Source organism: Dryas octopetala, chromosome 1 (genome assembly GCF_963921425.1).
Source record: "Dryas octopetala chromosome 1, drDryOcto1.1, whole genome shotgun sequence".
Lineage (NCBI taxonomy): Eukaryota > Viridiplantae > Streptophyta > Magnoliopsida > Rosales > Rosaceae > Dryas > Dryas octopetala.
In genome coordinates, this window is record NC_141366.1 from 15963891 (window position 1) to 15978037 (window position 14147).

Genomic DNA, 14147 nt, shown 5'->3' on the forward strand with positions numbered 1-14147 from the left:
TCTAGCCCACTAACATGCCATTAAGCCTGCTGCGGCCACTTCATGGTTGGCCACACTAGCATTTAACCCCAAAACTAATAGTTTGCCAAACGTAAGTCAGTTTTTCAATTTGGATGTTAATTTGTAAATGATTTTCAAAGTTTTTTAAATTCATGTACCCAGATGAAATTTACCTCATATATAGTTGAGTGTTTATTTAGAACTTGAGCTAATTTCATTTTATGGTGATGGATGTGGGACCATGAAATATTCTAACATAGGACCATAGTTTATTCTAGCATGAAACCTATCCATTCTTATAGAAAAAGGAGGGAACCTATCCATTCTCATTAGTCCATTGGAAAAGGCATGAAAATATTAGACCCATGGTGTTAGAAGAATACGACCTATGTTTTGTGAGACCTACAAGTTATGGACGTTTTCCAACAACATGCATGAAAAGGGACCAGAGGTATAGATCATCATGAGTTAAAGGATCCATTAGATATAGAGCAAAGGGTAACTACCCTCACACTCACTTAGGGGTCGAATGCATCCGAACTCATGGATCCATATGTGCCTACGGACCTATCCGAGCTCGCAGATACATCCGGGTATGCACCTAAAACTCACGGAGGCATCCAAGTGCGAACTCACGAAGGTATTTCCATACCACCCGTGACTAATAGGACCTAAGAATTCCATGTTCTATTGGGAAACTAACCCCCATACGAATTAAATGACTTGAATCCTCTCCAAACAAGGATTCAAGTATAGGAGTTCAATCCAATATAGATTATACTTCCCGGTGATTACAAGTCTAACCAACTTACAATCCTAAGACCATAGGGATTAAATCATCCCCTATAAATAGACTCTCATAAGATCACACAAAGGTAAGTAATTCTAAAGCTTTAAGCCAAAGCTCTAAGCCAATGTTCTGAGTTGATAATCGATCTTGTTTTCTAACTTGACCGTCGGAGAGCCTTTAGCCGGCACCACACCGGTGCCCCTTTACCTCCGAAGGTTTTCTATGTTTTCAGGACTGAAAATTTTGGACTCAAGCTACTTGGAGATTTTGTGTTACAACAATGGATATATTTTGTTTGTGCCATATTATTGTATAATTGTTTTTATCCCACATCAGAAAAATTTAAATTGGAGAGTACGCTTCTCTATCATAAAAGAGTTCGAATTGTTTTCATTGCATTATATAGTGCATGTATTCGTGTAATTGTGAATTTTGATTTTCCTTGATCCTTTGATCAATTTTGGATCATTAATAGCTATTTTATTCTTGCTTCGTCGACTGGTGCTGGACTTTGTGCATCCACCTTCTTCCTCTTCCCAGCGATAAAAGAGAAAAAGATGGTGGGTGGACAGATTCCACCATCAGTAGAGAAGCAATAAAAGTAGCCATTACCATAAACCACAGTTTAAAACTAATAGTACAAGCATATAAATAAGGAGAATGTGTAATTCAATGATATGATTCCTTAAAAGTGCATGATCTTTCAAATATATCCCTCATTTTCTTAACAATTTTAGCGATTGTGTGAGAGTGTGCTATCGATACATACAATTTGAAGATATTATAAAAAATTATGTGATTGAGGGGTTGTTTTTATATTTCTTTTTATTTATGATGATGAATATTTTTTCTACCATATTTAATATAGGGGACAAGATGGGGAGGGAGGTGTACGAAGGTGAGGTTGGGAAATGGCATTTGTACGACATGGGATTGGTCTAATTGTTTTTATCCCACATCGGAGAATTGTAAAAGGAAATTTCGAGCAAAAGAACTTGACATTACTACTCATTCATAGTTGAGGATGCGACATTCAAAGTGTTTCAATTAAGGACTTCACTTTTACTTACGGTTCAATTAAGGATTTTCTGTCAATTTTGTTATAATATCCGTTAAATTAAAATAAGATTTTATTTTATAAAACTATATTTAAATAAATAAAAATAATAAAACTTTAAATTAAAAATAATATTTAGAAAAAAAAACTTTAAATTAAATAAAAAAAACTGATTAATTAATTAACTAAACTAAACTAATTAATTAATTAAAATGAAAAAACTAGTTAAACCCTCCCCACCCCTGCAACAACTATCCACAACCCCCCTCCCTCCAACCCCACCACTACTGACCAGCCACCCACCGACCACCCTCTCCACCCTCTACACCAATCGGCCACCACTCCCTCTTCCCCCCTCTATTTCTCTCTTCCCTTGTCTTCCCTTCCACCACCACCAAAACCAGGGGTTCTGATCGAAACCAGGTTTATCGGGCCATTGATTCCGGTCTGGGTGTCGGGGATGAGGGGAGAGGGAGGGAGGGGTGGGTCTGTGTCGGGGCTAGGTGTTGAGGTGGGTGTTGGGGTGTCGGAGAAAAGAGAGAAAGTGAGGCAAAGAGAAGGAGATGAGAGAGAAAGTGGGGTGTATGGGCTGGGTGGGTCGGGTGAGGTTCTGGATCTGCCACCACCCCAGCATGAATGGGTGCGGTGGGGAAGAGGCGAGCCTGGACGGGTGAGGGGTCGGTGGTGGGGAGGGTTATTATTATTATTATTATTATTATTATTGTTATTATTGTTATTATTATTATTTTCAATTATTTTAAATTTATTATTATTATTTAACCATGATAAAAAAGAAATTTTTGCCCTCTAAAATTGGTCATGTGCGGGTCATATGACCAATTTTTAACGATAGTTATAACGGAATTGACGGAGAATCCTTAATTGGTGCTTTAGAAAATTAGAAATTTTTAATTGGAACATTTTGAATGTCGCATCTTCAATTGAAAAACGGTGTAAAAGTCACGTCATTTTGCTCAAATTTTTCCAATTTTAAATTGGATGGTGCGTTCCTTTCTATCATAAAAGAGTTCAAATTGGTTTAATTGCATTATGTTGTGTATTTGTTTGATTATGAATTTTGATTTTCTTTGATCCATTTTGGATCATTAATAGCTATTTTATTCTTGCTTCACAACTGGTGGTGGACTTTGTGCATCCACCTTCTCCATCTTCCTGGTGGTAGAAGAGAAAAAGATGGTGGGTGGACAGATTCCACCATCAATGGAGAAGCAAGAACAACGTAGCCATCACCATAAACCACAGTTTAAAACTAATAGTACGCACACATATAAACAAGGAGAATATGTGATTCCTTAAAAGTGCGTGATCTTTCAAATATATACCTCATTTTCTTAACAATTTTAGTGATTGTGTAAGAGTGTGCTACCAATACATACAATTTGAAGATACTATATAAAATTACGTGATTGAGAGATTGTTTTAATATTGCTTTTTATATATAGTGATGAATGTTGTGTGTGCCATATTTTTGGTCTAATTGTTTTAATCCAACATCAGAGAATTTTAAATTGGATGGCTTGTTACTTGATCTATCATAAAAGAGTTCATGTCAAATTGGTTTAATTGCTTTATATTGTGTATTCGTTTAACTGTGAATTTTGATTTTCCTTGATCCTTTGATCCATTTTAGATCATTAATAGCTATTTTATTCTTGCTTCGTCGACTAGTGGTGGATTGTGTGCATCCACCTTCTCCCTCTTCCCAGTGGTAGATGAGAAAGAGATGGTGGGTGGAAAGATTCCACCATAAGTGGAGAAGCAAGAACATAGTAGCCATCACCACAAACCATATTTTAAAACTAATAGTATGAGCATATATATAAACAAGCACAATGTGTAATTCAATGAAATGATTCCTTAAAAGTGTGTGATCTTTCAAATATATCCCTCATTTTCTTAACAATTTTAGTGATTGTGTGAGAGTAGTGTGCTACCGGTACATACAATTTGAAGAAAGTATAAAAAATTATGTGATTGCGGGGTTGTTTTAATATTTCTTTTTTATGGTGATGCATATTGTTTGTGCCATATTATTGGACTAATTCTTTTTATGGTGATGATATTGTTTGTGCCATATTATTGGTCTAACTCTTTTTATGGTGATGATATTGTTTGTGCCATATTATTGGTCTAGTTATTTTTTGTGTAGATAATTTTTTATAAGTGTGTTTGATTTTATATGTGAATGGTTATTTGACTTTTTTTTTTGTCTAGGTTTGACTCAAATTCAATGGAAAATACTAAAAATGTCTTTTCCTTTCGAGCACGTGCAGGTCACGTGACATTTTTTAAATGGCCGTTATGGAAAATTTGACTAAGAGTCCTTGAATGATGCTTAAGTAAATTAGATAGGAGTCCTTAATTGAAACACTTTTAATATCACATCCTTAACTGGAGAAACAGTGTAAAAGTCGAGTCATTTTGTTAAAAATGTTCCCTTGTTTTTATCCCACATCGAAGAATTTTATATTGGAGGACGAGCTCCTCTATCATAAAAAATTTCAAATTGGTTTAATTTCATTATATTGTGTATTCGTTTTCCTTTGATCCATTTTGGATCATTAATAGCTATTTTATTCTTGCTTCATCGACTGGTGGTGGACTTTGTGCATCCAATTCTCCATATTCCCCGATGGTAGAAGAGAAAGAGATGGAGGGTGGACAGATTCTACCATCAGTGGAGAAACAATAACAAAATAGCCATCACCATCAGTGGCCATAAACCGCAGTTTAAAACTATACTACGTACAAGCATATAAATAAGGAGAATGTGTGATTCCAAAAAAGTGTGTGATCTTTCAAATATATACCTCATTTACTTAACAATTTTAGCAATTGTGTGAGAGTGTGATACGGATACATACAATTTAAAAATAGTATAAATTATTACGTGATTGCAGGGTTATTTTAATATTTCTTTTTGGATGGATAGATTAAGATGATTAAATAGTAAGACTTGATTCCACTACATGAGATAGCCTATATGAATATCGATCTACTTCCAAATAAAGTAAATATCAAACGACCTTGAATAAGCCCAGCAAAAAGGAAAATTGTTAGATACACAATTTAAACCAAACAGTACAAGCATACAAAACAAGGAGAAGAACTGGAAACATGGCACACCAAACGGAACAAGGAGTACTGGGAACCAATGATATCTTAACACTTCAGTGATTGCGAGAAAGTGTGCTACCCATACATACAATTTGAAGATAATATCAAAAATTACGTGATTAATTGCGGGGTTGTTTTAATAATTCCTTTTATGGTGATGGATATTGTTTGTGCCATATTATTGCTCTAATTATTTTTAGAGATAATTAGACTTAGATTTTTTAGAAAAATAGTTTTTAAATGGAGACTGTGGGTGTTTAAAAATTTTATAAAAAAATTCTTTTAATTCATAATAATTTATAAGAAATTTTTTTAAATTTATAATAAAGTCCTTTTAATTGTAATCGTTATTAAATAAAAAACGGTAAATTAAATTATTACCAAAACCGTTTGTTTATTTAATCACAATTACATAACCAAATGATTTTCGATTTGGTTGATTTTTTATAGAGATGATTTTCATAGTTAAATCTAAAAAATGAACGATTCCGATCATGAATTTACATTACAGAATGAAAATAATAAAAAAGAAGGTTAATGAAAAAAGTAAATTGGATAAGGTGCATAGCATTCCATATTATCTTCAAACTGCATGTATTATAGCACACCCACACATTATTTTTCTTGCATCTCCCTACAATTTAACTCATTGAGAACTTTCAAGAACATTGGCCCCTCAAATTCTTGACATTATATTAATTTTATTCTTTTATATTACAAAAACAGTTATGCAGATTACATATAAGACTATCCATGGTTGGTCATTCTCTATAATAGTAGATTTCATCCACATCATGAACATAGAGAACTAATTAACTAGTCTGAAATCCCAAGCTTGTAGGCTATTTAAATTATAAAAACCAAACTGTCCCCAACAACTTTATTAGAACATAAACTCTTAACACTCTTGCTCTCTCACACACACACACACAAAAACACAAAACCCAATTAATTATTTTACTGTCAAGGATCAGAGGACTGCTCAAACAGTTGCAAATGGACCCAAATTAAGGGTGGGTTCCATGGCCTTCATGGCTTCAAACCTTGGCTCCTTGGCTTGGAATTTGAGACCACTATAGAGCTTCATGTAGTCATCAAACACAAATTTGGGATACATTGGGCATTTCTCAGTTTCATTTTCCACCAATGCTGGTGCTGGACAGATAAAAGCATCATCGCCCGGATTGTAGAATGAGGCTAGGGACATCCTGGTCCCATCAGGTTGAGCTATCACACGGTGTAGCACACTCTTGTATTTCCCATTTGTGATTACCTATATTATGTATTATATGCACCCAAAACAGGACAATAAACAATTATGTAAGAAAGTAAATGTCATTATCTAAAATAGAAAATGTTTTAAAACTCCTTTCAAACTTTACGATGATAAACAAACTCACCCATCGTAAATTTTTATCAACCCGTACATTTAGCTTCAAGTTGACCACTTAAACACTCGTGTAATTGTTTATTAGTTATACAACTTATACCCTTATTTTAAAGTAATTTTAAGGTATTATTAAACGTACACTTACAATATATATGATTGTTCTTCTTTTTAAGAGGTGGACTATTTTGTACATGTACATTCTCTCTTATTTATCTTTTTTTTTTTTTTTGGCCAGGGAACTTATTTATCATTGACCCTAATGAAAATAACATTTTTCTTAAGTGACAGAATTTTATTAAAGGAAAGGACTGATGAAGTGGCTATATACCTCAAGTTGGTCACCCAAGTTGATGACAATGGAGTGGTGCATTGGGGGGACATCAATCCATTGACCATCCTTGAGGAGCTGGAGGCCGCTGACCTTGTCATCTTGGAAGAGTAGGATGATGCCACCTGCATCTGTGTGGGCTCTGAGGCCCTTGATCAGCTCTGGTTTTGGGCAAGGAGGGTAATTGCTGACCTTGGTCCCAAAGTTTGGGCCCTTGGATCCATAGAAAGCCTTCTTCAGATAACCCTTCTCCAACCCAAGATTCTCACACAGCAAGTCCAAAAGTTGCTCAGCAAGTTTCTCCAACTCCACTGCAAATTCCTTCATGGCCTTCCTGAAATTGTTCAAAAAGAGGAGAAACTAATTAATATGTCAATTAATACTAATATATTTATAAACAGAAAATTATGCTAATCAAGGTTGTAATTAGTGGGTGTGACCTATAATCTTCATCAAGATCGGGGATTTGGGAGATGTTTGAGAGGGGAAGGTGGCGCAAGAAGAAGGTGCTTTCCCAGTCCAAATCATTGATTTCGGACTCCACAGCTTCAAGGCCTTTGCTTGTCACCATTTCCTTGAATCTTTGCTCCATGCACTTTCTGTAGTGCTCCTTGGTCAGCTTCTCCACAGTATCCATCAGCTCATGAGATATCCCATGGTTCACCAACTTATATATGATTCATAATATTGAAATTAAAAGAGTTAGAATTAACACACAGAAAGGAAAACACAAAGTAAAAAAAAAATTTAAAAAAAAAAAAAAGAAAAAAAAAATTATCTTCAACTTGTTAATTGGTTACCTCAAAGAAACCCCAATTCTCACAAGCATCGTTTATCTTCTCCATGGTTGCTCCTCGCTCTTCTCCATTAAGTTGCTCCATGTCAACAACTGGGAAAGTCTCCATTTCTCTCTTTAGTGTTTTCTTTGTCTCCCTCTTCTCACAAGCTGTATTCTTTAGGCAGTGGTCTATGTAGCTCTATTTGTTAAGTGAAGTTAGGGATGGTGCAATTTATAGGCGATGAAAAGGAGGAAGATTCTTGCATGCCGGTCTATACAATGCAGCTTCGCAGTTATCCACTCAAGTTTGTGTTTGGCCATGTAATCAATTATTACGAAAGACATCGTATAAATCCGTGATAATAAAGTAATGCGCAAAAATTTCAAGTCATAAAAGTGGAAAATCTGTAATTAAATTGCTAGCATCTGTCCAATATTTTTACTGGGTTTTATAATTTGATTATTATATGAAACATTAGCTGACGACTAGAAAGAAATAGACTGATCGATTTATTTTCTCGTTTCAAATCTATTAATTTTAAGTGCATGCTATCATTTAATTAGTACTATTTTTTGTGATTATTCTAAATAGAGAGACTTTATTAAGGGAGTTTGTAACAAATCTTATTTAAAGGATCTATTGTTGGGCCACTCTGTATTGTATTTTGATCATTCGAATTCTCCATTTTTTAGGTCTCCAATAAAAGGCCGGTCATACTTGCAAAATTTAGCCATTTGATTAATTTCAAGTGTTGGTTGAAAACATTTTGTTTGTCTATTTATTTTATCAAAATTAAATAATTTATTGGTTTCTGTTTTTTTGTTTTTTTCAAAGATAATCTTTGAATAAAAATTTATAATAACTCAGAATATTATTGAAATACAATATGAAATGAGTCTCACAAAAAATCCTTTAAATAAAATTATCTAAAGCATCTCTTAACGAAATTCCACTTTATTCTAAATATATAATCTTAATTATTGTCTAAATCCAATTTTGCATCCATAAGCTTTGGCTTAAGTGGTATTGGATTAGATGTAGTTGAATGATGATGGTTCTAGAATCAAATTTTCATGTAAATATATATAGAAATATATGTGTCAAAAATTAAAGAGGACTTTAAAAGTATGAAAGCAAGTCATGATAAAGAATGAAATTATAAGTGCATAAGAAAAGAAAATGATTAATGCAAACTATTATCCAGATTTTAAAAAATAAATAAATAAACATGAGTATTGGTGGAATATGTATCTAAGTGTCTAAGTGAGCACGTCCTGATCATGGACCCCTACCAACTTTTATCCTATGCGTCGTTGAGTCATCTTTTTCTCTTTTGTCTCTTAGATCGATCGATTTTATTTTTGTTTAATTTGTTGTGGGGCCCGGAAGAGGAGGGTGTTAGCGTGTTCGTGGCTGTTAGTCTGTTACTACCTTTCTTCATGACTTCACGACCTCACCGAACGATGCTAAGATTACATGACATGTCGATGCGGTACGTGTTATAAATCTACTTATATATTTATATTTATCCAGATTTTTATCATTCCTTTTACAATTTACATGCCTGTTTAGAGACAAAGAAAAACATAGCATTTCATTCATTCATTCATTATATATATATATATATATATACATATACCTCCTCCTTTTTTTATATCAAATAGTATTCTTATTTGCCATGTTCTTTTCTGAAATAATGACAATTATACATTGTGAGCAGTAAAAAAAAGTAAGGCATGCCACAAAAAATGGTAATTACCATCATTCATCAACAATTAGAAAACGAAAAGAAAAAAGTTGCGAGTAAGTCAGTGAATCATTACAATAAAGAAAAAGATTTCAATCATAGATCTACATGCGCTAAACAGGATCTAACAAATTAATTAACATTGATTAATTGAAAATCAGGAACATTAGCACTAGCTGCATAGTGCATGCATCTTAGTTAATACAAAGAGCACGTAACCACTGATTTGTTTGTAGGTAGAAGAATTGGGTTCTTAATCGAACCACGTCTATACACTCTGCTTAATTGCTTATTATGTATAGGGAGCTACGTACTTAATTAGTGATGATGACCGATGGATTTGGTAGTTAATTTTGCTTAATTAAGTTTCATGGTAATAAAGTAACCTAAACAATGGGCTTTAATCTAAAGCTATGGGATTACAGTTGACGAAACTTGGACAATCCTCCATTCAAATCAACTTTCAACTTCTGACCAAAGAAAACTCAAATAAATAAATCTCAACTTTCAACTTTCGGTCTTCAAGTCACATGCTGATGTCGCCTAGTAATATATATGACAGAGTGCCACACCCTATGAGATCATTCTCATTTCTCTGTTGGAATTAATCCCACAGTCAATTCCCACTATTATTGGATGTTACATGCTCAACAATTAAATTAAGAGAAATGTTTAGAACTATATATATATATATATATATATATATTAATTTATAGCACCAAAAAGTAGAAACTCTAATTCCGTACATTGTTTTTTAAAGAATTAATTCGTCAGTTTGAATATCTATTACACTTTTGACAAAATAATATGCATAGGAATATAGGATGATGAGTGTGGCTGCGAAGGAACCTGCACGACTGCACCCAAAAATATGTAAGTTCCATCGATGGATTGATGGATCATATGCTACGTATGAAAGTGTAGCAATTAATTAATGTGGTCAAAGAAATTCTTGAGCTATGAATCCATGCATTTTCCATAAGAGAGTAAAGCAAACCACATGTACAACCCTCTGGGACAAGGACCCAATTAAGAATATCGCTTTGCTGGTTTTGGATCAAGTTCCAAATTCCATGTATTTTTCTCTTGTTAGTTTTGCGTTTGTCTTACAATCTTCAAATGGTATATGCATATTTTCCTGGTTCATATACAATCTTCAATCGATAGAGTCATAGTCATGACTCATGCATATGCATATGCATGCATCACTCGCACATATTGATAACATTATTGGCAAATTTCATCATCTTTTCCTGCTTTCCATTCTAAGGTAACTAGCTTATTTGATAGCCAGCCTACTTAATTCAAATTCAAATCCAAATTCACTTGTGCTAGCTAGATCTCCTAACATGAGACACGGTTAATTACTTTCATTCACCATCCAAATTAGTATATACTTATTTCAATTTTCTTGATTTTAATTGGTTCATTATAAAGAAACTGTTTATACAATTAGCTAGAGAACATTTATAGCAAGAACACCATGTCATGCAAACATATTCAAGTGTTGAGAATCTATACTTTAGTAGTTGAAAGATGAATTCATTAATAATCAATGGTAAAAAAATTATCTGCATGACATACGGTATTGTAAAATTTTCGTAAAATAAATAATTTTATTTTTCATGATTTTATGGGAGAACCTGAGAACCAAGTCAATCACAGTACTCACACTACATAATAACAGTGGCGGAACTAGGTGCATGACCGGCTGTGCTATAGCACAACCGAGAATTCTGCTAAAAAAAATTAATATATATTATATAAAAGCCCAACTTATTAAAAGGGTAGAGTTAAGGAAAATAGAAATAAAATTCAATACAATCAATAATCACTTTTCATTAGCCCATTAGCCCAATACCTTCATGATCTACATGGTTTTTTTTTTTTTTTTGAAGTTCCTATATAAATATTTTATGTGTATTTTTTTTACTAGGAAAAAAATTTTCTAGAGATTTAGCCCACCCGAATTTTAAATCTTGGTGTTGCCTCTGCATAATAATGTTGTGGGGGAAAAAAGGACAATTCCTTTTGCCAGTACTACTTAGTTGGCATGACGTACATGTTACTCCATACTTGATCAGGAGAATGTGGAACCTGGTTTCCATATGTGATACTGCCAAACCTTTCCCATTTTGGCTCTCTGTGCATCCATTTCCCAACATATCACAGACACTATTATTTTTTAATACTTTATACAAGTTGTAGAAGATATGTATTGGACTTTTAAACTTAACAATACGTCAATACATACTTATCTTTCAGTAAAAAGAAAAAAAAATAGATTAATAACTAATTAAAATAGTACATTTATGCAAAGAATCATCTTCTTCTTCTTCTTTTTTTTTTTTTCCCCTGTAATATGTACACCGCATCATTAAGAAAATCTTAGATTTCATTTGAAGGTGAAATCCAACTCTTCTACTTTATGCTAAAAGGGAAGCAACTTTGGATTTATAAACTAGGATCTGTCAATCCTACAAGGTCAAGAAAGAATATAGGCTATATATGATATTGTCAAGAAGCATTTCATAGTTTTGAGCATAATATATAAACTTAGAATAATTGGATCGGTGGAGACGAATATGATTCCTTTCAGATGGAAAATGATGTTCTTCTTTACTTAGCACTCAATAAAGTGGATTTGGATCCTCTCCTAAGTTAGTTAATCTTCTAACCCATCTAAGCTTTTAATTATAAAGTGCCATATGTACATTATAAAATCCTATGGTTCAAAATGAAATTAGGCATTTGTCTCTCATTTAACTTGTATAACTTGAAAAAGCAAAAAACAAAAAACAAGAGTATAATCGCTCTAGGACTTCCATTTTTTTCCCATGATTTCGTCCCCTGCATCGAACCTTGGCTGCCATACTGAATTCACTCTTTCTCTCTTGACTCTCTCCTCTTCAGTTCTCTTTCCTTTAATCCTATGCAAAGTCCTTTGACCTCTCTCAATTCTATAAATTCTAACATTTAGTCTTTCAATATATGATTTGTCAAGTGAGAAAGGGAGGAACATGAGGGACAATGAATGGTGCGGGACTCACTGATCATGACAAGCCTAAATTAATTTAATGGAATGTTGATGGAATGGATGGAAATAGAGAGTTGTAACCCAAAAGAAATAAAATAAAAAATAACAAGCTAAGGATTTGAGGAGGTGGCTGAAGCATTGCAAGAGATGTTGAAAAATAATTGGGAAAAAACTTTAACCTTTCAAAACTGGCCGGGTTCTTTATCAGGTTATGATTTTTCAGTTTTTAATGTTAACACACCCACTTCGACATAGGTTAATTAGATGAAGAAAATAACTCAAAGAGATTTTAATCTCCATTTATCAAAAGTCTAAATAGAGAGAGAGAGAGAGAGGGAGAGAGAGAGAGATATCTTAGATTAAATCATTCTTTAGTTTTTCATTATTTGAATCGCAGATGAACAATATTTAGGTTTAAGAAAGAGGTGTTGCTGATGACTAGATGAAGAATGAGATGAGTGGCAAATAAGGAAGGAGAAGGCATTTGCCATAGAAAAGGTAAAAAAAAAAATTCTCAAAATTATTGTAACTCGTTGGATCTTATAATGGATACATGACACTTTATAATTAAAATTATGTAGATTAGGAGATTAACTAATTTAGGAGATGATCCGGATTCCAACAAAGTTGTGTAATAAACAAGAATTGACATTTATTTACGGAAAGATGGTAACCCTTGATTATCTCTAAACCTAGTATTAGAACAAGAGTACCCACATGGCAAATGAAATACTTCATTAACTATTTTAACTTTCCATTCCCTCAAATCTATGTTCTCAGCATGGCATGGCATGGCATGGCAACATGTAATTTGGACCCACTATATATAATTTAATATGGACCCCACGTGTTGAAGCAAATGTCAATCAACGGTCCAAGTTAGGATATATAGTTGGTCTTATAATATAATTAGATCTCTGATGTGATGGAGGTATCATTATATTAATCTATTAATTATATAAGTGGACCCTTCTCCTCAAAGAGAGGTTTCCTCCTTGATCGTGCAATTGACCAGTTAGTTGCTCTTTCGGTTCGTATGATTGAGAATTGGATAAATCATAATGGGGTCCATCCAGCGTGCATGTTATGGGCGACTGGATGGATATAGATATCAAGCTTGTGAAGTTGTGAATATTAATTTGCTATTTAATACTCATTTACAACTTCTTGTGACATGTGAGTTGTTGTGAGTCTTGTGATATATGACTAGATTCAACAATATATGAAAGTTTTATATTGGCAAGAACATGACATCTATGGTTGACCATGGTCTATTATGTTGGTGATTTTCCTTTCTTGGCTCAATGAGGTGATAATAAAACCTTATAAAGTGATCGATCCTGAATTTTTTTGTGTTTTATGTAAGCAATTTTTTTTGTTTTTTGAGTTAAGGGAGGAGAATCAAATTTGAGTGCATTGTAAATAATTATACGGTTCTTCTAACTGGATTACCCAATAACTGATATGTAAGCAATATTAAGTTGTCTTAAAGTTTAATGATTGAACATCTTGAAGCTAAGATTTAATATTTTTATTGGAAATATAATAATATAAATTAAATAAAAACAACATAATCTTAGACATAAGTGCAATATCTACAAGATAAAGATCGAGAGTCCTCTTTATCATTAATGAAATATCTTCTACAAAAGTGGAGTGAGACGCGGTTAGAGAAATAACTTGTAAAGATAATCGTAGCTTACCCCACTTTCTATTATTTACTACTTTTACTCTCTTTGTTTGCATTAACTCTATGCACATACATAATATACAGTATTTACATGTGATATAATCTTTCTAGCATATATGAAATAAAGAAAAAAGGAAATGAAGTTAACGATGAATGAAATCTTCTAATACACATCTCTCAAGTTCAAATTG

At 33.2% G+C, this 14147-nt stretch overlaps 1 protein-coding gene across 1 annotated transcript; it reads right to left on the reverse strand.

Annotated features, from left to right (window-relative positions):
• Positions 1-5653: 5653 nt before the first annotated feature.
• Positions 5654-7685, reverse strand: LOC147298482 (1-aminocyclopropane-1-carboxylate oxidase-like). The gene is made up of 4 exons (XM_086240697.1): positions 7504-7685; positions 7144-7370; positions 6704-7037; positions 5654-6258 (listed from the first exon to the last, which is right to left on the reverse strand). Exons 1-4 carry the CDS (start codon positions 7606-7608, stop codon positions 5968-5970), a joined length of 957 nt encoding a protein of 318 aa, XP_086096823.1. The 5' UTR covers positions 7609-7685; the 3' UTR covers positions 5654-5967.
• Positions 7686-14147: the final 6462 nt, after the last annotated feature.